This window comes from Bufo gargarizans, chromosome 4 (genome assembly GCF_014858855.1).
Source record: "Bufo gargarizans isolate SCDJY-AF-19 chromosome 4, ASM1485885v1, whole genome shotgun sequence".
In the NCBI taxonomy this organism is placed as follows: Eukaryota; Metazoa; Chordata; class Amphibia; order Anura; family Bufonidae; genus Bufo; species Bufo gargarizans.
In genome coordinates, this window is record NC_058083.1 from 245,054,588 (window position 1) to 245,081,818 (window position 27,231).

Sequence of the window (27,231 nt, forward strand, 5' to 3'; positions counted from 1 at the left end):
TGTTTCACGGCTGTCATATCCATTTTGTGGATTTTCTTTTTTCATAGAACTTGATAGCACAGCTGACGGCAAGAATGATCTCAAGGTGCCATTTTTTATGAGACTCTTCATTTATACTGTATACATATAATATTACATTTGGATATATTGCCAAGTCGAGGAAATCTGGAAGGAAAAAACTGCTATTTTCAACTAGTAAACAGATGGTATCCTAAATACTCTTAAAACGACACCACTACACACAAGATTAGATTGGTGTGATAGTCCCACTGCCTGCAAAGACTGTTGTCAAGAAACACTCAAAAACATTACTGAATAAGGCAGTGCTGGTAAAACGCAGATGCCAAAGGCATACATAAATCATCTATGCCACATAAAATATAGTTCCAGTAATATTTTAAACTCTTATATAACTAATTAACTACATAGATACTCGCTAAATAAACTCATTCATAGACAAAAAAGCTCCTTTTATGGAAAAATAATATATATATATATATATATATATATATATATAAATATATATACATACTCTATTTCAGCTGGCTTGCAGTTTCCAGACTGATTTACCAGTTCTGTTTAAATGTTAATTGGAGAAGAGATAATGATACTTTACTCCTTCTAAAGGCTACAGACGCCTTTAGGCGAGTTTTTTTATTTGGTCTGTGTTAAAAATATTCAACCATTGCTGAAATATAAGGGTTAAAAATCAGTCTGCAAGCTGTCACAGTTTTCTTTAAATCTCATCATCTGACAGCGTATCTGTAGCTGTTATCTCTGTTCTCATAAACACTCATTTATATAAGAATATTGCTGAAAAAAGTGTTTATGAGGTCAGGAGATCAGAGATAAGAGTTAAACATGAGCAGTCAGGATAAAAAATAAAACAAAACAGACACCGACAGCTTGCAAAGTGACTGATTTGTAAACCCTTGTACATACATATCTCAGAAATGGCTACACATTTTTTTAAGGACCAAATGAAATTATTTTTGCCCCCCAAATGAGTAAAATGTAATCATTAAAAAAAATGTCCCCAAAGTATACATAGCCTTTAAGTGTCGACCACATGCAGCAATGGTCTCCCTCAATCTTTATATTTCCTTATTATGGAGATCTTATTTTATGGCAGTAGTACTGTAAAGGGGTTTTCAGGGAGTGAAATATTGTTGACCTTTTCTCAAGATAGGTCATCAATATCTGATCGTGGAGGTTTGACTCCCAGCACCTCCGTTGATCAGCTGTTTGAAGGGGCGCAGTTGAGAGAACCATTGAGGACACTTCATAAGATACCAAGTGCTGTGCCATACTAGCTCTGCTTGGTAATGCAGCTCAATCACATTCACTTCAATGGGACAGAGCTGCACAAAGATCAGATGAAACATCGACTTCGAATGTTTCATTTGAAATCGATTCGCTCATCCCTAGGTCACACCATCACATTAGCTACCTCTTTCCCTTCCTTTCTGTTTGTCAGCCACACCTAGGACCAAACCGGACTGGTACCTCTCCACCCCCTACCCTCACAGCATATAATCTCACACAATAAATGATGTATACATCAAATAAAAAAATTTAATGCTCGCTCCGTACAGTATTGAAACGAAGTGTTATACGAATCAACTTCAGATGTTTCATCCGAAGTCGATTCGCTCATCCCTAGTGTGACCCAACTGGGATTGGTCTGTGTGGTGCCCAAGATAGATCTCCTGTTTTCCTGTCAGAATGTGGTAGCAGTTGGCATGTGACCCAGTAGAGAGATACCAGAGCTCTGCTGGATGATGGAGCCGTTGCAAGTTAGCATAGCAGAGTGGACGCTGAGTTGTACTGGTATCCTGAGGCTCACCTCCAATGTTCTGGAAACTGTTCTAAGTAACTGCACCTCTCCATTGTTAGTTGATTGCTTCGCAGTAAGCAAGAACTGTGTTACAACCTTAGCCTTAGGCCTCATACACATGACCGTTGTTTTGGTCCGCATCCGAGCCGCAGTTTTTGCAGCTTGGATGCAGACCCTTTTACTTCAATGGGGCTGCAAAAGATGCTGACAGCACTCTGTGTTGCTCCATTCTGTGGTCCGCAAAAAAAATATAGCCTATCCTATTCTTGTCCGTTTTGCGGACAAGAATAGGCAGCTATATCAATGGCTGTCCGTGCCTTTCCGCATATTGCGGAACGCACACGGACGCCATTCGTGTTTTGTGGATCCACAATTTGCAGACCGCAAAACACACAATGGTCGTGTGCATGCGGTCTTATGGAGCCCTCCAATCACCACTGAATCCATGGATAATACAGCAATCCATGGACTGCTGCATGCATGGGCCTCAACTGCTATTTTTCAAGCAATTTAGGATATGGATGTGACTTATAAACTGGTCAGCTATTAACATCAAGGATGTATGTAATACATTGGGGGGGGATTTTAATTGTTACGTCTTTTGTTATGCTGATGAAAATTATTAAGACATTGATTTACCAATACATGGATTGGTTTTCTGGCACATGTATTGATAAATGTGTCTGGGAACAGAGGTCCAGCTCATGGCTAACCCACTTTTTAGAAAAGTGGCAAGCTTGACAGAAAAGGCAAAAAGGTTACACATTTTTGTACAGAGTAGGACTTGTGGCAAAATGTTGTAAATCCCCCCTTCCCCCATGAATGTAAGTGATTTCTATAATCACAGAAAAAATGCACCAAACGGATATGCCACTGACTATACTGGCTAGTCATAAATGCAGATATTAAAAGCTGAGACTTTTGCCAATATATTCCTGTCAGGAAGATATCGGAGCCCACATGCACCACGTCACGGCTCTCAGCATGGCAAGGGGTCCTACCACTACGCTACCTATGGTGTGAACAAGGTCTGAAGGTGATGTAATCCAGCTCACAGCCAAGCTTCCACACAACCGCCTAGCAGGACAACTAGTGCAATGTGAACAAAGCCAGACTGTAAGCCACACCCATATCAGACCATGTGATGGAGGCTACCAGGTGCAAAGGAGAGTGTTTGAATGCCAGGTGAAGGCACATACACTACATATAAAACAAGACAAAAACACAGAAATATAGTGGCAAATCTGGGGGAGCTGCTCAACCCCTAACACTGTAGCGTGTTTTTCATTGGGGGAGCAGCCCCACCGCATGTGGACCGCAGCAAACGACTATCCCCAGCAAAAAATATTTTGCATACGGTGGAGGATGTCGGCGCGGTCCACATGCACCACAAAGGCATCCTACACAAAACGGAACATTGTGCGGATGAAAATATAATCATAAATCACAGAAAAAATGCACCAAACGGATATGCCACTGACTATACTGGCTAGTCATAAATGCAGATATTAAAAGCTGAGACTTTTGCCAATATATTCCTGTCAGGCTGCTCCCCCAATGAAAAACACGCTACAGTGTTAGGGGTTGAGCAGCTCCCCCAGATTTGCCACTATATTTCTGTGTTTTTTTAAGTGATTTCTGTGAATGAAGTATAAGGGCTCATGCACACGAACTTATTTTTATTTCCGTGTCCGTTCCGGGGTTTTTTGCGGATCGTATACGGAACAATTCATTTCAATGGGTCCGCAAAAAAAACTGACGTTATTCTGTGTGCATTCAGTTTCCGTATGTCCGTATTTCCGGTCCACAAAAAAATAGAACATGTCCTACTATTGTCCACATTACGGACAAAGATAGGACTGTCATCGCGGACGTCATCCATATTTTTTGCGGTCGTGTGCATGAGCCCTTAGTAGCATAAAGTATTAGTAGGACTAGAGATTAGATTATAATTAGGGCTCATGCACACTAACGTATTTTCTTTCCGCGTCCGTTCCGTTTTTCTGCGGACCGTATGCGGAACCATTAATTTCAATGAGTCCGCAGAAAAACGGAAGTTACTCTGTGTGCATTCCGTTTCTGTATGTCCGTTCCGACAAAAAATAGAACATGTCCTACTATTGTCCGCATGACGGACAAGGATAGTACTGTTCTATTAGAGGCCAGCTGTTCCGTTCCGCAAAATACGGAATGCACGCGGATGTCATCCGTACTTTTTGCAGATCTGTTTTTTGTGGACCGCAAAATACATACTGTCGTGTGCGTGAGCCCTTAGTAGGACTAGAGATTAGATCCCTGATATCATGTTAATGCCAGAATCATAGGGATGGAGCTCAAATCTTGGTATCATATTAAAGCCTAAAATCTTTCAAATTATATAATTGTTCCCCTTCACAGTAGTATTGCCTTCATTGTGCAACCTTCACAGTAGTTTTGTACAGATGTGTGCCCCCTTACAGTAGTTATGCCCACATTGTGCCCTCTCACAGTAGTTATGCCCACATTGTGCCCCCCTCACAGTAGTTATGCACTCTCTGTGCCCCTTTCACAGTTGTAATGCCTTCTTTGTGCCGCCATCATAGTAATAATCCCCATTGTGCCCCCTTCACAGTAATAATCCCCATTGTGTCCCCTTCGTAGTAATAATGCCCATTTTTCCCCCTTTATAGTAATAATGCCCACTGTGCCCCTTCATAGTAATAATGCCCATTGTGCCCCCTTCATAATAATGCCCATTGTGCCCTCTTTATAGTAATAATGCCCATTGTGCCCCTTCATAGTAATAATGCCCATTGTGTCCCCTTCACAGTAATGCCCATTGTGCCCCCTTAATAGTAGTAATGCCCACTGTGCCCCCTCCATAGTAGAAATACCCACTGTGCCCCCTTCACAGTAATAATGCCTACTGTGCCCCCTTCACAGTAATAATGCCCTCTGGCTCTGTGCCCCCTCCATAGTAGAAATGCCCATTGTGCCCCTTCACAGTAATAATGCCCTCTAGCTCTGTGCTCCCTCCATAGTAGAAATGCCCATTGTGACCCCTTCACATTAGTAATGCCCTCTGTGCCCCCTCCATAGTAGTAATGCCCTCTGTGCCCCCAGCTGTTTGAAGAGAGGGCAGCGCTCATATGAGAGCTGCTTTCTCTGTTCTGTTCACCTGCTTGCCATAGCATTTGTAGTGATGAGCAGGTAAACACAGCAGAGAAGGCAGCACTCATTTAAAAAAAAAAAAGCTGACAACCCCTTTAAAGACATACTTGGAAAACATTACATACAGACAGAACATACAGGGTCATACAGCGCCACATACCTCTTACATTCAGTGACTTCTCTTCTCTGATGTAGATATTCTCTTTCCTCTTCTTCTCCTGTTAGACCAGACCACCATGGTGACTTATTTCAGCCGCACCTCGTCTCTGCAGAGTTTAAGAAACAGACATCTTGCGTTCCTACTTTTCCATCCTCCTCCCACCTTCTCAACTCCCCATCCTGCCACCCCCAATACTGTGCCCATTGTGCCCCCCAATACTTTCCTGTAGAAAGTCCCCCTAAAAATACTGGTACCACACAGTACAAAAACAACCCTTTTATTTTGTGCACTAGTACAAAAAATTCCCACCTTCCTTTAAGATCAGACCCCATATAAAACCCTAAGTGAGATCCCCCCATCTCAGACCAAACCCCCTTTAGACCTCAGTGTCAGACCCCATATAAGACCCCATATATGACCTCAGCTAAACCTCAGATCAGACCCCCATTAGACCTCCATGTAAGACCCCTACCCAATATCAGACCTCATATAAGACCCCCATTAGACCTTCAGATCTCCATTAGACCTCCAGACTCCCATTAGACCTCCAGACCCCCATATCTGACCCTCAGACTTTCTGATCCCCATATCTGACTCCTATTAGACCTCCAGCCCCTAATCGGACCTCCAGTCATACCTTCAGACCCCCCCAGTCAGACCTGCAGACCCCCATAGACTACGCCAGACCCATATTAGACCTCCATATCAGATCTCAGATCAGACTGTAAATAATACTTACCTCTCCGGCCATCACTCTCCCTGTCCTGGCTGTCTTCTCTTCTCAGGGCCGGCGCTGCAGTCACCTGACCTCCTGCAGCATCAGGTCAGAGTGCGCTCTGTATGTCCTGATGCTGAAGGCAGCCAGGACACAGCAGCGCAGGCCCTGAGAAGAGCGAGCAGGAGGAGGGGTAAGTACTGTACAGCGCTCACAGCGCTTCTTTCCCCCTCCTCCTGCAGACTAGTGAGCACATCCATTATGGAAGTGCTCACTACTCTGTATTGATGGAAGCGCTCATTGCTGCTGGCACCGCCCTGAGAGCTGGCACCCAGGGTGGACCACCCCCACCCTAGGCGCGCCACTGGTGAGCAGCATGAAAAGTTTCACTTTTTTATTTTTATGTGTTCATTAACAGTGACAATTGTTCTAACAGTCAAAGTCTTATAACTAGGGATGAGCGAACCCGAACTGTATAGTTTTTGGGGTGTCTGTGACACGGACCCGGACCCGAACATTTTCGTAAAAGTCCGGGTTCGGTGTTCGTCGCTTTCTTGGCGCTTTTTGAAAGGCTGCAAAGCAGCCAATCAACAAGCGTCATACTACTTGCCCCAAGAGGCCGTCACAGCCATGCCTACTATTGGCATGGCTGTGATTGGCCAGTGCAGCATGTGACCCAGCCTCTATTTAAGCTGGAGTCACGTAGCGCCACACGTCACTCTGCTCTGATCAGTGTAGGGAGAGGTTGCAGCTGCGACGTTAGGTTGAGATTAGGCAGTGATTAACTCCTCAAAAACACTTAAGTCAGTGATCGATCTACAGCTGTGGATCATTGAACTGCTGCTATTCAATTGCTCACTGTTTTTAGGCTGCCCAGAGCGTTTTTCAGTCACTTTTTTCTGGGGTGATCGGCGGCCATTTTGTGTCTTGTGGTGCACCAGCACAAGCTGCCACCAAGTCCATTTAACCATCAATAGTGTGGTTATTTTTTTGCTATATCCTACATTAGGGGCAAGCTGCCACCAAGTCCATTTAACCATCAATAGTGTGGTTATTTTTTTGCTATATCCTACATCAGGGGCAAGCTGCCACCAAGTCCATTTAACCATCAATAGTGTGGTTATTATTTTGCCATATCCTACATCAGGGGCAAGCTGCCACCAAGTCCATTTAACCATCAATAGTGTGTCCGGGGCTTGTCAGGGGCTTGGCTGTGCTTGCTATTTTATTGAGGGGTGAAATACAATTGCCAAAATAGCAGTACCCTAAATCTGGTGTTTCAGCTGTGGCCAGCCAATTGTAATACTGTCTGCTGTCTGGCAAAGGATATATTTTTGTTCTGGGTTGAAATACAATTCCCAACTTAGCAATTCCCTAAATGAGTGGTTTCTGCTGTACCAGGCCTACTTTAAATCTATCCATAAAAGGGTATATTAGATTCAAGGTGCTGATAGGGTCATCCACAATAACTTCACACGCTACCGTGCATTTCCAAGTCTAATTCTGTCCGTAAACGTATACCTGTCACCCAGCGCCTAAATAATAGGCCTCAAATTTATATTCAGCTAAATCTGTGGTTATTGCTGTAGCTGGTCAAGTTATTTTGTGTCCGTCAAAGCACAGTTTTTGTTCTGGGCTGAAATACAATTCCCAACCCAGAATAACTTCACACGCTACCGTGCATTTCCAAGTCTAATTCTGTCCGTAAACGTATACCTGTCATCCAGCGCCTAAATACTAGGCCTAAAATACTAGGCTAAATCTGTCATTACTGCTGTGCCTGTATTAGTGTAATACGGTACCTAAATAGATAGCCAGATAGTGTTAGGTGTCTGTAAAAAAGGCCTGAATTTGAATTCAATACATTGGGCCAAATAATATTTTTGTTATTGTGGTGAACGGTAACAATGAGGAAAACATCTAGTAAGGGACATGGACGCGGACATGGTCGTGGTGGTGTTAGTGGACCCTCTGGTGCTGGGAGAGGACATGGCCGTTCTGCCACAGCCACACGTCCTAGTGTACCAACTACCTCAGGTCCCAGTAGCCGCCAGAATTTACTGCGATATTTGGTGGGGCCCAATGCCGTTCTAAGGATGGTAAGGCCTGAGCAGGTACAGGCAATAGTCAATTGGGTGGCCGACAGTGGATCCAGCACGTTCACATTATCTCCCACCCAGTCTTCTGCAGAAAGCACACAGATGGCGCCTGAAAACCAAGCCCATCAGTCTGTCACATCACCCCCATGCATACCAGGGAAACTGTCTGAGCCTCAAGTTATGCAGCAGTCTCTTATGCTGTTTGAAGACTCTGCTGGCAGGGTTTCCCAAGGGCATCCACCTAGCCCTTCCCCAGTGGTGGAAGACATAGAATGCACTGACGCACAACCACTTATGTTTCCTGATGATGAGGACATGGGAATACCACCTCAGCACGTCTCTGATGATGACGAAACACAGGTGCCAACTGCTGCGTCTTTCTGCAGTGTGCAGACTGAACAGGAGATGAGGGATCAAGACTGGGTGGAAGACGATGCAGGGGACGATGAGGTCCTAGACCCCACATGGAATGAAGGTCGTGCCACTGACTTTCACAGTTCGGAGGAAGAGGCAGTGGTGAGACCGAGCCAACAGCATAGCAAAAGAGGGAGCAGTGGGCAAAAGCAGAACACCCGCCGCCAAGAGACTCCGCCTGCTACTGACCACCGCCATCTGGGACCGAGCACCCCAAAGGCAGCTTCAAGGAGTTCCCTGGCATGGCACTTCTTCAAACAATGTGCTGACAACAAGACCCGAGTGGTTTGCACGCTGTGCCATCAGAGCCTGAAGCGAGGCATTAACGTTCTGAACCTTAGCACAACCTGCATGACCTGGCACCTGCATGCAAAGCATGAACTGCAGTGGAGTAAACACCTTAAAAACAAGGAGGTCACTCAGGCTCCCCCTGCTACTTCTTCTGCCGCCTCGGCCTCTTCCTCCGCCTCTGGAGGAACGTTGGCACCTGCCGCCCAGCAAACAGGGGATGTACCACCAACACCACCACCTCCATCACCAAGAATCTCAACCATGTCACACGGCAGCGTTCAGCTCTCCATCTCACAAACATTTGAGAGAAAGTGTAAATTCCCACCTAGCCACCCTCGATCCCTGGCCCTGAATGCCAGCATTTCTAAACTACTGGCCTATGAAATGCTGTCATTTAGGCTGGTGGACACAGACAGCTTCAAACAGCTCATGTCGCTTGCTGTCCCACAGTATGTTGTTCCCAGCTGGCACTACTTCTCCAAGAGAGCCGTGCCTTCCCTGCACAACCAAGTATCCGATAAAATCAAGTGTGCACTGCGCAACGCCATCTGTGGCAAGGTCCACCTAACCACAGATACGTGGACCAGTAAGCACGGCCAGGGACGCTATATCTCCCTAACTGCACACTGGGTAAATGTAGTGGCGGCTGGGCCCCAGGCGGAGAGCTGTTTGGCGCACGTCCTTCCGCCGCCAAGGATCGCAGGGCAACATTCTTTACCTCCTGTTGCCTCCTCCTCCTACTCGGCTTCCTTCTCCTCTTCTTTCACCTGCTCATCCAGTCAGCCACACACCTTCACCACCAACTTCAGCACAGCTCGGGGTAAACGTCAGCAGGCCATTCTGAAACTCATATGTTTGGGGGACAGGCCCCACACCGCACAGGAGTTGTGGCGGGGTATAGAACAACAGACCAACGAGTGGTTGCTGCCGGTGAGCCTCAAGCCCTGCCTGGTGGTGTGCGATAATGGGCGAAATCTCGTTGCAGCTCTGGGACTAGCCGGTTTGACGCACATCCCTTGCCTGGCGCATGTGCTGAATTTGGTGGTGCAGAAGTTCATTCACAACTACCCCGACATGTCAGAGCTGCTGCATAAAGTGCGGGCCGTCTGTTCGCGCCTCCGGCGTTCACATCCTGCCACTGCTCGCCTGTCTGCGCTACAGCGTAACTTCGGCCTTCCCGCTCACCGCCTCATATGCGACATGCCCTCCAGGTGGAACTCCACCTGGCACATGCTGGACAGACTGTGCGAGCAGCAGCAGGCCATAGTGGAGTTTCAGCTGCAGCACGCACGGGTCAGTCGCACTGCGGAACAGCACCACTTCACCACCAATGACTGGGCCTCCATGCGAGACCTGTGTGCCCTGTTGCGCTGTTTCGAGTACTCCACCAACATGGCCAGTGGCGATGACGCCGTTATCAGCGTTACAATACCACTTCTATGTCTCCTTGAGAAAACACTTAGGGCGATGATGGAAGAGGAGGTGGCCCAGGAGGAGGAGGAGGAAGAAGAGGGGTCATTTTTAGCACTTTCAGGCCAGTCTCTTCGAAGTGACTCAGAGGGAGGATTTTTGCAACAGCAGAGGCCAGGTACAAATGTGGCCAGCCAGGGCCCACTACTGGAGGACGAGGATGAGGAGGAGGTGGAGGAGGATGAGGATGAAGCATGGTCACAGTGGGGTGGCACCCAACGCAGCTCGGGCCCATCACTGGTGCGTGGCTGAGGGGAAACGCAGGACGATGACGATACGCCTCCCACAGAGGACAGCTTGTCCTTACCTCTGGGCAGCCTGGCACACATGAGCGACTACATGCTGCAGTGCCTGCGCAACGACAGCAGAGTTGCCCACATTTTAACCTGTGCGGACTACTGGGTTGCCACCCTGCTGGATCCACGGTACAAAGACAATGTGCCCACCTGACTTCCTGCACTGGAGCGTGATAGGAAGATGCGCGAGTACAAGCGCACGTTGGTAGACGCGCTACTGAGAGCATTCCCAAATGTCACAGGGGAACAAGTGGAAGCCCAAGGCGAAGGCAGAGGAGGAGCAAAAGGGTCGCCAATGCAGCTGTGTCACGGCCAGCTACTCTGAGGGCAGGGTTAGCATGGCAGAGATGTGGAAAAGTTTTGTCAACACACCACAGCTAAGTGCACCACCACCTGATTTGGAACGTGTTAGCAGGAGGCAACATTTCACTAACATGGTGGAACAGTACGTGTGCACACCCCTCCACGTACTGACTGATGGTTCGGCCCTATTCAACTTCTGGGTCTCTAAATTGTCCACGTGGCCAGAGCTAGCCTTTTATGCCTTGGAGGTGCTGGCCTGCCCGGCGGCCAGCGTTTTGTCTGAACGTGTATTCAGCACGGCAGGGGGCGTCATTACAGACAAACGCAGCCGCCTGTCTACAGCCAATGTGGACAGGCTGACGTTCATAAAAATGAACCAGGCATGGATCCCACAGGACCTGTCCATCCCTTGTGCAGATTAGACATTAACTACCTCCCCTTAACCATATATTATTGTACTCCAGGGCACTTCCTCATTCAATCCTATTTTTATTTTCATTTTACCATTATATTGCGGGGCAACCCAAAGTTGAATGAACCTCTCCTCTGTCTGGGTGCCGGGGCCTAAATATATGACAATGGACTGTTCCAGTGTTGGGTGACGTGAAGCCTGATTCTCTGCTATGACATGAAGACTGATTCTCTGCTGACATGAAGCCTGAATCTCTGTTATGGGACCTCTCTCCTCTGCCTGGGTGCCGGGGCCTAAATATCTGACAATGGACTGTTCCAGGGTTGGGTGACGTGAAGCATGATTCCCTGCTATGACATGAAGACTGATTCTCTGCTGACATGAAGCCTGAATCTCTGTTATGGGACCTCTCTCCTCTGCCTGGGTGCCGGGGCCTAAATATCTGACAATGGACTGTTCCAGTGGTGGGTGATGTGAAGCATGATTCTCTGCTATGTCATGAAGACTGATTCTCTGCTGACATGAAGCCTGAATCTCTGTTATGGGACCTCTCTCCTCTGCCTGGGTGCCGGGGCCTAAATATCTGACAATGGACTGTTCCAGTGGTGGGTGACATGAAGCCTGATTCTCTGCTATGACATGAAGACTGATTCTCTGCTGACATGAAGCCTGATTCTCTGTTATGGGACCTCTCTCCTCTGCCTGGGTGCCGGGGCCTAAATATATGACAATGGACTGTTCCAGTGTTGGGTGACGTAAAGCATGATTCTCTGCTATGACATGAAGACTGATTCTCTGCTGACATGAAGCCTGAATCTCTGTTATGGGACCTCTCTCCAATTGATATTGGTTAATTTTTATTTATTTTATTTTTATTCATTTCCCTATCCACATTTGTTTGCAGGGGATTTAACTACATTTTGCTGACTTTTTCAGCCCTCTAGCCCTTTCCTGGGCTGTTTTACAGCCTTTTTAGTGCCGAAAAGTTCGGGTCCCCATTGACTTCAATTGGGTTCGGGTTCGGAACGAAGTTCAGGTCGGGTTCGGATCCCGAACCCGAACATTTCCGGGAAGTTCGGCCGAACTTCTCGAACCCGAACATCCAGGTGTTCGCTCAACTCTACTTATAACTCATTTAAAGTCATTTGATATGTTTCAACATATATTTAAGGAGGTAAACAAAGTAAAAATGTGTGGCCAAAAACTACCTAAAAGATTGTAGATTATATCACTGAACCCTGAACTGCTTTAGTTCTCTCATTCCATCTAGTAGTCTCTTCACAGAGGTATCTTATTTTCACTACATATAACAAGCTTATTACTGCCTCTGACTGCCAACCAGCAATGTTCTTTTATTAATGCATTCTTGCATCAGAGACATTTTCTTCCAGACTACTCTTTCTATGGTTTCCTCACCATCTCTACTGAGGCTTTTTGTCTTACCACACACAAGCTATTTCATGAGTGCTAGAAGCACTAAGAGACCAGGGCAAGTAGTTATTTCGTAAAGCATTGCAATTAAAATACTTAAAGAGAACCTTTCACCGCTCCTGACATGCCTATTTTAATAGCTTCATGCATTCTCCATGTAATAACAATTCTGGAACATCTATTCTTTTGGCTCTATGATGTGCCACCCCCCCCCCCCCCCCCTCCGACTGGTTACCTCCCCTCTGTATCCTTACTGTAGGCTGCTAGAAATTCATTCATAACTTCTAATAGAAATAATAACGGAACGGCAAAACATACAGACATAAGAATAGATGTTCCAAAATTGTTATTACATGGGGAATGCAGGAAGCTATTAAAACAGGCATGTCAGGAGTGGTAACAGGTCCTCTTTAAGGTTAGCACAGGTTTTATATGTACATTGCATTGTCCTCTCTGGTAGAACCAACTGATGTTTCTCCTATTGCCAAAATTTTGTTACACATTTTTCTGCATTCAAAAAAAGGGTAAAAATTACACTAGGGAGCAGAATTTTTGCATTGATATAGTTAAAATAATGGTGTGCATTACTCCAGATATTTTTTTTATTTTGTGGCATAACCCATCTAAAAAGCACAATATACTGTTGCTGGGACAAGATAGTCGTTGTGCATAACTGCTTCTTGTCCTCCCAACAGGTGCTGCCATGGATGCAATTTTAGTTTAGGTTTCTATGTGCTTCCACCTAGCATTCAGCTGTTATATTTTTATTTCTACAGACAGTTTTGGCTAGCTATATTTTATTTAAATGATAAAGATTATAATAAAATACCAAAAGTAATGTGATAAGATCATTATAATAAAGATTCCAGTTGTATAAGGACTGGCACATAATTCTCATAATAGATGGAATTTAAAGAGGGCATTTAAAGAAGTTATCTGGGACTACAATATTGATGCCTTATCCAATATAAAATTGGGAGTACCCAGACCCCCACAATCTAATTCTGATGACCCGTCCTCAGGATGGGCCATTTTTTTGTAGTCCCAAAATAACTTCAAAAAGCACATTAAGTTAAACATCTGAGAATTTTATGACAGAATGATTGAAACTAGTCAAATTGTAATATGTCTAACTAGAACATACACTGTGAAGAAAAGTAGTGGAATTTTGAAGAAATAATAATTTGGAATACTTATCTCTACTCCTACACAGGAATTTAATTTAGTGCACCTTTCCGATTTTTGTAGCAAAGAAATAACTATAGATGCACTTCAACATTGCTAAACCTGATACATATCTATTGCTTCTGATTTACAGTTCATTCTGCAGAAATGCGCAATAAACCTTGATGTACAGTTAGTTAACAGCTGTTTAATATTGTATATTAAATTGTATCTGCGATACATGTAAGAAAAACAAATAGCAAAGGGAAATAAGATTTTCTCATAGACTGTAGATGGCTGTAACTTCAGTATATAAGGATCTATTCAAAACAAGGACTGCATTGAGACAAAATAATAAGCAGGAATTGCTTCTAATACAGAGAGAAGAAGAAAACATGAAGTATACCACACAGACTTTGCTTTTTGTATTTTTGTTACAAAATTCTTGGACAGCAGCTTTATTTTGGAACCATGACTTCTTAGGAGTTGTATGCTTATTTAGGTCTATTCATGGATGCATTCGTGGATTAAAGCCAAAACATGAAGTAAACCAACATTCCTCCCCCCTCCGTTTTCTGCAACACTTGGTGCCCATTATAATGATGCAGATAATATATGGGATAATGCACCCTACTGTAAATGATCTAATTAATAAGTCAGTAGGGATTTCCATGACCATATAAAGCACCACATTGTAGGCCAAGTGCATTTATCTAGGGCACAAAACTCCTAATACACATTATAGTAGAGGTGATAATAATTATTTTAACAAGCACCTGAATAGTTGCAGAACCTCTTTGTGAAGAATAAAGGAATTCATGCACCGTTGTAACACATAGGGAGTTCTTCCTCTTTTAAAGGGGTTGTTCTATGATAAATATCCCACAGTTTTCAAACCTGAATCTGAATAACTTTATAATTGCGTGTAATTTAAAATGTACTACAGCCACATAATTATTCAATAAATGTAACTGTATAGCGCCACCTGCTGTTTGCTCTTTTCTTCATCTCCCTGTCCACCTCACCCATTCTCCACCTGCCATTACTTCTGTTAGATCCTGTGACAGTTGCAGGACAAACCATCTAAACAAAAACAAGCCCCCTTGAGCTTGAAATGAAGATGACACATCAGTTGGAGCAATGAATGAGGAGAGCTCTGGACATGTGAGGTTCTAGCTTTGTTAGAAAGAGTTTGTCATGTACTATATGATACCGTATCTTAGAATTTTTTTACACATTATCATTGGATAACACCTTTTAATCAGTTGTAAGACCCTCTTTCTCCATATAGTGAGGTTAGAGAGGCAGGGTCCACACCTGAGACATTTATGGTATATCCTGACATAAATGCATATGATAGGATAGGAATCCATTTCTACAGCATCTGAGTTTTGTATTCTGATGCTTTGAAGCAGCTAGAACACTAAACTGTATAATAATACACTGTGTAGTGGCTAAAGAACCTGTCACCATGAAAATGCAGACAGCATGTTATAAATCAGAAGGAGCTGGGCAGATCGATGTATCATTTTATGGGAAATTATTCAGTATAAATTGTAATTTATTCATTTATATTTCTGCTCATTCTGGGCTTTGAAGACAAGGAGTCGGTCCTATCAGTGACTGACAGCCTTCCCTCTATGACTGTGTATACAGAGATAGCTGTCAGTCACTGACTGAAGACAAGGAGGAGGTACTATCAGTGATGACAGCCTTCCCTGTATGGCTGTGTATACAGAGATAGCTGTCAGTCACTGACTGAAGACAAGGAGACGGTCCTATCAGTGATTGGAAGCCTTCCCTCTATGACTGTGTGTACAGAGATAGCTGTCAGTCACTGACTGAAGACAAGGAGTCGGTCCTATCAGTAACTGACAGCCTTCCCTCTATGACTGTGTATACAGAGATAGCTGTCAGTCACTGACTGAAGACAAGGAGTCGGTCCTATCAGTGACTGACAGCCTTCCCTCTATGACTGTGTATACAGAGATAGCTGTCAGTCACTGACTGAAGACAAGGAGGCGGTCCTATCAGTGATTGAGAGCCTTCCCTCTATGAATGTGTATATAGAGATAGCTGTCAGTCACTGACTGAAGACAAGGAGGCGGTCCTATCAGTGACTGACAGCCTTCCCTCTATGACTGTGTATACAGAGATAGCTGTCAGTCACTGACTGAAGACAAGGAGGCGGTTCTATCAGTGATTGAGAGCCTTCCTTCTATGACTGTGTATATAGAGATAGCTGTCAATCACTGACTGAAGACAAGGAGTCGGTCCTATCAGTGACTGACAGCCTTCCCTATATGACTTTGTATACAGAGATAGCTGTCAGTCACTGACTGAAGACATGGGGTCGGTCCTATCAGTGACTGCCAGCCTTCTCTCTATGACTGTGTATACAGAGATAGCTGTCAGTCACTGACTGAAGACAAGGAGACTGTCCTATCAGTGACTGACAGCCTTCCCTCTATGACTGTGTATATAGAGATAGCTGTCAGTCACTGACTGAAGACAAGGAGGTGGTCCTATCAATGATTGACAGCCTTCCCTCTATGACTGTGTATACAGAGATAGCTGTCAGTCACTGACTGAAGACAAGGAGGCGGTCCTATCAGTGATTGAGAGCCTTCCCTCTATGACTGTGTATATAGAGATAGCTGCCAGTCACTGACTGAAGACAAGGAGGCGGTCCTATCAGTGACTGACAGCCTTCCCTCTATGACTGTGTATACAGAGATAGCTGTCAGTCACTGACTGAAGACAAGGAGACTGTCCTATCAGTGACTGACAGCTTCCCTCTTTGACTGTGTATACAGAGATAGCCGTCAGTCACTGACTGAAGACAAGGAGGCGGTCCTATCAGTGATTGAAAGCCTTCCCTCTATGACTATGTATACAGAGATAGCTGTCAGTCACTGACTGAAGAAGGAGTCGGTCCTATCAGTGATTGACAGCCTTCTCTCTATGACTGTGTATACAGAGATAGCTGTCAGTCACTGACTGAAGAAGGAGGCGGTCCTATCAGTGATTGACAGACTTCCCTCTATGACTGTGTGTACAGAGATAACTATCAATCACTGATAGGACCGCCTCCTTGACTGCAAAACCCAGAATTATAACATTTTACAGAATAATTTCACAGGAGTGCTGCCGTCTCTTGAAACAGCTGATAGGCGGGGTTGCTGGGTGTTGGACCCCCGCCAATCAGCTATTGATGATCTATCCTGAGGATAGGTCATCAACATATAATGCCTGCACAAACCCTTTAACCCCTTAATGACCAATGACGTACTGTGTACGTCATGATGTGGTGTTAGTTATCGCATTTTGAAGTACACAGTACGTCATGAGATCAAAGTGCACTTGCGGTGACACCGGCATGTAAACATGTGTCACGGACAGCAGAATGACTGTGCAGGACCCAGCACCCCTCCCCACCCCCACAATCTTTAAGGCTAGGGGAGTGGGATCCCCCACCCCCACAATGTTCTAGGATGGCCAAGCAGTAGTAGATTGTCAGCTGTAACATACAGCTGACAATCTACTGCAACGGCCGACGTCGGTGCTGGCACTGATGTCGGCTGTTTAACCCTTTCCATGCCATGATCCGTAGGGATCGCTGTATGGAAGGTGTTAACAGGGAGGAAGCTCCCCCCTTCCCCCATCGGGCGCTGCGCTGCTGTGGCAGCTTCCCGATTGATCATAACAGAGGGAGGGAGCTCCCTCCTTCCCCCCTCCCATCAGGCCACTGCTCTGCTGTGGCAGCGTCCCGGTGGTTACCATGGCAACTGTACGCCTTACACAGGCATCCAGGCTTGCCATGGTATCTAAGACTGACAGGGCTCTGCCAGGGGCAGGAGCCTGATCAGGCTTACTCGGAATGAAAATACACTGCAGTACGCTATATAGTGTACTGTAGTGTATTGTAGAGCCATCAGACCCACTGGATCTTAAAGAACAAAAAAGTGTAAAAAGTAAAAAGTTTTAAAAAAAGTAAAAAAACAAACATGTTTTGTGTCCATAAGAACAAGCTCTTTAAATATATCACATGACCTAACCTCTCAGGTAAACAACGTACAAAATATAAAATAAAAACTGTGCCAAAAAAATATTTTTTTTTGTCACCTACCATTACAAAAAGTGCAAAACCAAGCAATAAAAGGGCATATGCCCACCCCCAAAATAGTACTAATTAAATCGTCACCTCATCCCGCAAAATAATGAGACTCTACCTAAGACAATCGGCCGCAAAATTAGAAAGCTATGGCTCTCAGACTATGAAGACACTAAAACTTTTTGTTTCAAAAATGCTATTATTCTGTAAAACTTAAATAAATAAGAAAAAGTATACATATTAGGTATTGCCACATTCGTAACGATTTGCTCTATAAAAATGTCTCATGACCTAACCCCTCAGGTGAACGCTGTAAAAAAAATGATAAAAAAATAAAACCTTGCCCCAAAAAGTGTAATAACGAATGATCAAAAAATCATATGTACCAATAAAAACGTCAACTCTTCTTACAAAAAAAGAGTCCCTGCACAAGATGATCGGCAGAAAAATTAATAAAAAATGGCGTCAGAAAATGGAGACACCAAAAATATTTTTTTTTTCAAAAATGCTTTATTATGTAAAACTGAAACAAGCGAAAAAAGTAGACATATTTGATATCATCGCATCTGTAACAACCTGCTCTATAAAAATAGCATATGATCTAACCTGTCAGATGAACGTCGTAAAAAAAAAATACGGTGCCAAAACATCCATTCTTTGGTTACCTTGCGTCACAAAAAACATAATATAGAGCGATAAAAAATCATGTGTACCACAAAATAGTACCAATAAAACTGTCACCTTATTATTGTCATGAAGTACAATGTATCACGAGAAAACAATCTCAGAATGGCTTGGATAAGTAAAAGTGTTCCAAAGTTATTACCACATAAAGTGATCCATATTCCCTCCTTTCCTGGCTTGAATAATTTTTCCATCATATTATACACTGCTAATTTCCAGGGGTTACGGCCACCAGTGCAATCTAGCAGCGTTGTCATGCTTGGACACTAAAGGAAAAAGAGCTGGCCTCTCTGGTGGCTCGGACCATGAGAGTGGGCATAGGTCGGCATGTGCAGCAGTTTTCACCCCGGCCACCTTGTATCTGTGCTGCAGCAGTGGCAACATCCCCTGGAAACGAGCAGTGTATAATGCGATGGAAAAATGAATGACGCCAGTGAAGGAGGCAATAAATGGAAAATCACAATACATTAGTAAGTGCCTTGTATTAACTTTCTCTACATGATAAATGCCATTTGCTTAAGTGAGACAACCCCTTTAATATTTATCTCTGGGATCAATGAAAACATAGAAACTAGACTAGTAAGATTGCAGAGTTTTACAGATCAGCAATAATCATAATAGTGATTTTTGGTGGGCAGCAATAATTTAGAATGACACTATATGCAGTTAGGCTTATATTAGACCTGCAGATCAGCATTTCAATTGTCAGAAAGGAAGCATTCCATCCCTGCCATCATCTGCTCGTCAGTGGAGGAGACCGCCGCATTTACATGCAGCGATCTCCTCCGCAGTATGGGGCGGAGCAATCACTAATGGCATCACTCGTCCCCATACAGAATTATTAATTGCCAGCAGCAGAGAGCGTTAAGACCGCATGATCTACCGCTGGTAAACAATTTTTTAGCCTGATAAAAAATGTGCTTGTTCATCAGGTAATCAACTGCACTTTTACAGCAGATTGTCGCTAACGAGCATTCCTAAAACGCTTGTTGTCAATGTTGTGGCTGACTATCTCCAGATACAGCCCATAGATTATATGCCGAATGTCTGTTTCAGCCTTAAAGGGGTTGACTCAGCAAATGGCATTTATCATGTAGAGGAAGTCAATACAAGACCCCTACTAATGTAATGTGATTGTCCATATTGCCTCCTGTGTTGGCTTGATTCATTTTTCCATCACATTATACACTGCTCGTTTCCATAGGTTATTGCCACTGCTGCAGAAAAGATATGAGGAGGCCGGGGTGGAAGCTGCTGCACATGCCGACCTATTTGCACTCCCATGGTCCTATAGTGTACAAGCACGACCACCACTATGACCACTACTATGACCACCCTGTAATCTAGCAGTGGTGACCATGCTTGCACACTATAGGAAAAAGCAACATGCTATGCATACTCTCGCGGCTCCAGCCACCAGAATGGTCATCGCTTTTTCCTATAGTGTGCAAGCACGACCACCACTGCTGAATTCCGATACGAGTAGTGTATAATGTGATGAAAAATTACTACAGTCAGCAAAGGAAGCAATATGGACAATCACATTACATTAGTAAGTGCCTTGTGTTAACTTTATCTACATAAAATGCAATTTCCTGAAGTGAGAAAACTCCTTTAACTATAAATGGATGGAGTTTTGAAATTCCCATGAATATCATCATGAGTTTGATTTTATCGTTTTAGCTGATGCCAACCTTGGAACAGAGGAAATACATGATGACAAAGGGTGTCACTGCGATGTATCAGTAGAAGATCTAACCCCACCTCTTAAAACTGTTATCCGAGCAGTCAGGTTAGTAAAAATGTAAAGACAAGATCAAAATGTCATAGTATTCTATCATACATGTACTGTATATGCCATCTGCCTTCCTAAATATTAGCAATTGATATGTGCTTAGACACTTCCCAAAAATATTAATAAATTAAATACAAACTGAACACTCATGCTGATATATATTTTGAGGCAACTTTCACCCTTTCCTGCACCACAATGAGAAAAATAAAACAAAAACAAAATTGGTATCATCTTGTGTGTAACTATCCTTCCTAGAAAAGTTATTGTCAGGATAATAACTACCGTCACACACAAACAGGGATAGTGCAGCCCTAACACCTCCTGGACCCACTTTCCCTACCTGCTTGCACAATCACCGTAGGAAGTGACCCCCAGAACTAGATAAAAGTCCCTATACTGCAATATGTGAAGAGGCGACAAACGGACAAACACTAGGAGAGACGTCGTACTGAAAAAGTGTCAAATGCCAGTCAGACAATGCAGTACCAGATGCCAGAGGCAAAAGAGAAAACCAAACATGCCAAAAAGTCAGAACCATTAGGTCAATACAGTATCAAAACGTCAGAAGCCAAAAACGTAGTCACAATACCAAATCCCGAAATTGAAGCCAAAGGAGTCTTCAATAAATGCAAGGGACCAGTAGAGTGAGCCAGAGGGCAAGAAATTGCATATGCAGGTGCCAGCCTTCATACTGAAGGAAGACAGCTGCCGACTGCATGCCATGGTGCAGCTCCTCATTGCCCTGGGCTTCCGACGTCAGCAGAGGCCACCCGCAGCCCTGGTTCCCCCGGCAACCGGACACTGCTGCTGCACCTGCTGCCTATAAGATAAACCTGTCCACAAGACGCACCTAGGTTTTGGAGGAGGAAAATCAGACCCTCAATCAGACCTCAGGTCAGACCCCCAATTCTGTTGAACCACAATTCTAAAGCAATGTCCGATTTTCATTAGTTGATTTTCTGTACATTTTTATTACTTTTGACGGTTTCAAGTTATTTCAGTGACCATTGCGGGGCTTTTTTTTCTATAACTGGAAGGTACCAACGATTTTGTCCACTTGTGTGATTGTTTTTCTAAATAGGTGTCATTTTGAGGTTACCCCACAGCACAGGCCAGCCAATGTCTGTGGGGCAGGCTAGACGGCGTACTGTTCTGGTTGCTGGGCCTCAGCCTTCAGTGTGGAAACCAGCGCAATAGACAGTAGCCCGGGAAGCAGACCAGAGCCGACTGTGACTGATAGTTCTGATAATAGGATGAGAAGCATTCATCATCTAACACCAAAAGTAAAGCATTGCCACCATAAGTATTATAATGACAGTCTTACTGCTGCGAGTATGGATTTCTGTAGAAAACTCTTAAAAGCGTGTTCTTGTGAAGGGTAATATGAGTGGAATCCTGTGAAATCCTGGAGGAAAACCAGTGTTAAAAGCCCAGTGAAATCCATTGTGATTTAATGTTGTTAAAAGCATGAGAAACTCGAGGTGGTACAGCGAATACGTTTTAAAGAAACTATATATTCCTCAAATTTGAAAGCGTGAAGAGTGCTATTTTTGAATGTTAGTGTCTGCTCTTCAAACCACTTCTGAGAACACAGTGTTAAAACCAGCATGTAAATGCCAGCTAGATAGAAATCCTCATTAAATACTCATTAATGTATGGGATGATCTTAAAGGGCTATGCCTACTCCTGAGCCAGAATACCCCCCTTATGCAGCAGCCAGAGTGGCTGGAGTTATGGAAACAGCTGAGGCTTCATGTCACAATAGCGTTTTGGCTTTCCATTTGTGAGATCCGTTCAGGGCTCTCACAAGTGGTCCAAAACGGGTCAGTTTTGCCCTAATGCATTCTGAATGGAAAAGGATCCGCTCAGAATGCATCAGTTTGCCTCCGATCAGTCTCCATTCCGCTCTGGAGGCGGACACCTGCCTGCAGCGTTTTGGTGTCCGCCTGACGAAGCGGAGCCAAACAGCTCCGTCCTGACACACAATGTAAATCAATGGGGACGGATTCGTTTTCTCTGACACAATCTGACACAATAGAAAACGAATCCGTCCCCCATTGACTTTCAATGGTGTTCATGACGGATCCGTCTTGGCTATAGAAGACATAATACAAATGGATCCGTTCATGACGGATGCATGCGGTTGTATTATTGTAACGGAAGCGTTTTGTAACGGAAGCGTTTAAAGAAACTATATATTCCTCAAATTTGAAAGCGTGAAGAGTGCTATTTTTGAATGTTAGTGTCTGCTCTTCAAACCACTTCTGAGAACACAGTGTTAAAACCAGCATGTAAATGCCAGCTAGATAGAAATCCTCATTAAATACTCATTAATGTATGGGATGATCTTAAAGGGCTATGCCTACTCCTGAGCCAGAATACCCCCCTTATGCAGCAGCCAGAGTGGCTGGAGTTATGGAAACAGCTGAGGCTTCATGTCACAATAGCGTTTTGGCTTTCCATTTGTGAGATCCGTTCAGGGCTCTCACAAGTGGTCCAAAACGGGTCAGTTTTGCCCTAATGCATTCTGAATGGAAAAGGATCCGCTCAGAATGCATCAGTTTGCCTCCGATCAGTCTCCATTCCGCTCTGGAGGCGGACACCTGCCTGCAGCGTTTTGGTGTCCGCCTGACGAAGCGGAGCCAAACAGCTCCGTCCTGACACACAATGTAAATCAATGGGGACGGATTCGTTTTCTCTGACACAATCTGACACAATAGAAAACGAATCCGTCCCCCATTGACTTTCAATGGTGTTCATGACGGATCCGTCTTGGCTATAGAAGACATAATACAAATGGATCCGTTCATGACGGATGCATGCGGTTGTATTATTGTAACGGAAGCGTTTTGGCAGATCCATGATGGATCTGCAAAAAACGCTAGTGTGAAAGTAGCCTTAGCAGCGTTATGTTTTGTCTGTCGCTCCCATTTACTTCTACTACAAATCTATTTATGCGCCACTCTTGACCTTTTTTCCACTCAAAAGTGGGAACGATAGCGTAAATCATAATTTGCACCAAAGTTAATATTGTTGTACTCCAGTTTTCTTGTGCAGAGTTAAGCCTCATTCACACTTCCATGTCCGTGCTTAAATCCGTGAAAAGGTGTTCAGTGATGCCTCTGTGAAGATGTTAATGATGGATCAGTGTGGAGTCTGTGTGTCCGTTTTTTTATTTCGTGTGTCATCTGTGTTTCACTGACACTGCACAGCAGAAAAATTATTTTTGTGGCATTTCTTCCTAATGATCAGTGAAACAGATGAAACATGAATGGCATCCGAGGTTTTCACGGACCCATAGACTATAATGGGCGTGATGGATCTATGAACACATACAGAGTAGAGCATGCATCTGTGCTAAAAATATGGACCCACAGACCGTGGTAAAAAACGGATGTGTGAATACACACATTAAAATGAATGGGGACATGTGCTGTCCGTGGAGGATTGACATGTGAATGAGGCTTTATGCTCTAAAGTTGGCTTAAAATGAGGAAAGTGTCTGTTTTCTAGCCTGAAGTGCCATATCTATCACACAGTGTGGTAAATCTGCCGCATCTTGTGGCTGGCTAGTCTAAATGTATGCTATAGACAAAAAAGGAAACTCATAACAGCTTCTACAGTAGTATGAAGGGTTAATAGATATTTCCAGCTTTATTGAAAATACATATTAAAAACATTCCAGGGCATATCAACTGTTACACAGTCTTACTCATGACTAACATGCATAGAAAACAGCAAGGTATGTATAGGGGCTATACCCCACCCATCATCAGGTGCAGAGTCATTGATACATAGATGTGAGTGATGATATTGTATTCCACAAAAAACACCTGACAAGGACTAATAATCCATATAAAAAGAGATAAATGAAAACCAATATGATGAAAATAAAAACATATATAGGGCATAATGTCAATAATATTGCATATCACATTATAACAATTACAATGCAATGGTAATTGATTTGCATAAAATAATAACAATATTATATCACCACGTTTTATGCACCCCAGATATAATGTAGCATCATTTCTGGTTTTAAATTGAGACCATGGAGTATGTGGCAGTGAAATATCCAGTAAGCCTCACGATTATGAAACAACTGCTGTCTGTCACCACCTCGGGGGGGTTTGAAAACCTTCTTTATGCCCAGGACTCTGAATGCTTTAGTTGATCTGTCATGTGCTTTAACAAAATGGCCCAATGCATGAGATATGTTCCTGCTTGAATTATTTTGGTTTTAAATATAATTTAATTGTCCCAGGATGCAGGTTTTAATTTTCTAGAGATGGACCCTACGTAGCATTTCTGATAGTCCACACACATGTATATACACTGCCTGTCCCCCAAAAAAGTAGTCACCTGGATTTAACTAAGCAAATAGTTATGAGCCTCCTATTGGATAATTACTGCATGGGCGATTATCTTTCAGCTGGCAATACGTTATTTAACCCCAACTGGCGATCACTGGAAATCAAATCGAAGAAAAACAACAGTAGAACTCAGGGCTATGTTTAATAGTGAAAGTAAGAGCATTTCCACACAATGCGAAGGGAACTCAAGGGATTGGGACTGAACAGCTGTGTTGCTGTAAGTAAACCAATAATCAGTGAGGCAAACCAGAAAAAAAGGCTTCAGTTTGCTAGGGAGCATAAAGATTGGACTCAGGAAGAAGGTCATGTGATCTGATGAGTCCAGATTTACCCTGTTCCAGAGTGATGGGCGCATCAGTGTAAGAAGAGAGGCAGATGAAGTGATGCACCCATCATGCCTAGTGCCTACTGTACAAGCCTGTGGGGGCAGTGCTAGGATCTGGGGTTGCTGCAGTTGGTCATGTCTAGGTTCAGCAACAGTATGTGCACCAAGAATGAGATCAGCTGACTGCCTGAACATACTGAATGACCAGGTTATTACATCAATGGATTTTTTCTTCCCTGATGGCACGGGCATATTCCAAGATGACAATGCCAGGATTCATTGGGCTCAAATTGTGAAAGAGTGGTTCAGGGAGCATGAGACATCATTTTCACACATGGATTGGCCACCACAGAGTCCAGACCTTCACCCCATTGAGAATCTTTGGGATGTGCTGGAGAAGGCTTTGCGCAGCAGTCAGACTCTAGTATCATCAATGCAAGATCTTGGTGAAAAATGTATGCAACACTGGATGGAAATAAATCTTGTGACATTGCAGAAGCTTATCGAAACAATGCCACAGCGAATGCGTGCCGTAATCAAAGCTTAAGGCGGACCAACTAAATTTTAGAGTGTGTGACCTTTTTTTTTTGGTGGCGACTTTCTTTTGGACAGGCAGTGTCTATTACACATCATATACATCATATATATTACACATACGGTATATTACAGCATTAGTAAATGCAGGCTGGTATTCTCTATTCAGCTAGACAGAAATAATCTTATAGCACATGGCTGAGAAATTACCCATGTAAATCTATATTATTTGTATATATGACAAAGCACCTAGATCTGCTGGAAGGTACTGGCAGAGGTATAGTCTCAACAAAGCAGGATCCTTGGCAGCTCACAAAAGAGCCAAGAACTGGGGTTTCCCCATAATAATTATATTCACTGTGTCAAAGGCACAGGAGAGGAGAAGGCACGGGAGTTTGGATACACATGCTCAGGATTGCCAACCATCTGTAAATTCTTGGTCAGTCATTCCGTCATAATAAGAAGTCTATGCTGGCCATAGACTTCTATTCTGATGGAATGCAATACGGAATGCCTCTCATAGGCCTCCGTGGTGCATGCCATCATAGAATTCTGTTATGGTCCGTGGTAACGGAATCCATTACGGAATTCTTAGATAACCCGAATGCTGAACTTGAAAATCGCAGGTTTACTCAACACTATTCATTATCCATTCACTTTGTATGGGGCCCACTAATGGAGCTCCGGTTAACTTGTGTATCATTGATTGGCACTTATTGTTGGCCCAGTGATGGCCCACAATGGTTGTGGAACCACTGTGCCAACTAACTGGTTTGACGTTGGGCTATTCTTAAAGGGAGTTGTCCTGGCAGTCCCCTGGTTGTCACCCTTTAACCCCTATACAGGGATCTGGCCTTCGCTGCAGAGGAGCCATCAGGCTACTACTTCTTGGAATAGTGCTGGTGTAGTTGGCAATTGTATTCATCCTGTATGGTGAACATTGCAACAGAAGAACAAATCAAAATGGATGATTCACCATTTTTTTCACTTTACCTCCCCCAAAAATTGATATAAAATAAATAAAAAGTCATCAAAAAGTCACACACCCCAAAATGGAATCACTAAAATCTACAGTTTGCTCTGCAAACAAGTCCTCACACAGCCTCATAGACATAAATATAAAAAAAAATTATGTGGGTCAGAATATGGCGATGAGAATAATTTTTTTCCCAAAATTTAAAGCAGTATGAAAACACAAGAAAAACTATAGAAATGTGGTATCGTTGTAATCATTCTGAGATAATGAAGGGTACATGTCACTTTTACAGAATAGGGAACTCCGTAAAAATGAAACCCATAAAACTATGGCGGAATTGCGTCTTTTTCCAATTCTACCCCATTTGGATTTTTTTTCCCCAACTTTCCACTACATTGTAATGCAATATTAAATAGTGCTATTAGTAGCACAACTTGTCTCACAAAAAACAAGCCCTCATTTGGCTATGTGAAGAAAAAAATAAAAAAGTTATGGCTCTGGAAAGGCAGAGAGTGAAAAATGAAAATGGAAAATCGCAAGGTCCAGAAGTTTAAGCTTAAAGAAGAGCAATTCGACCTCACAGCTACCAGTGGCAGACATGTCCAGTGTGACTAGGACAATAAAGAGGATAAAGAATTCTTGTAGAGAGCGCAGAGTCATACTTAATTAATTTCCAACAGGATAA

General features: G+C 43.7%; 1 protein-coding gene across 5 annotated transcripts in view; it reads left to right on the top strand.

The window, feature by feature from the left end:
* KCNQ5 (potassium voltage-gated channel subfamily Q member 5) overlaps nt 1-27,231 on the top strand; it is a 661,517-nt gene that overhangs the window by 614,971 nt on the left and 19,315 nt on the right. For all 5 annotated transcript variants that reach the window (XM_044291364.1, XM_044291365.1, XM_044291367.1 and 2 more), the window contains one exon: nt 20,224-20,332. In XM_044291364.1, coding sequence (XP_044147299.1) covers nt 20,224-20,332 — 109 coding nt within the window. The remainder of the gene's footprint in view (nt 1-20,223; nt 20,333-27,231) is intronic.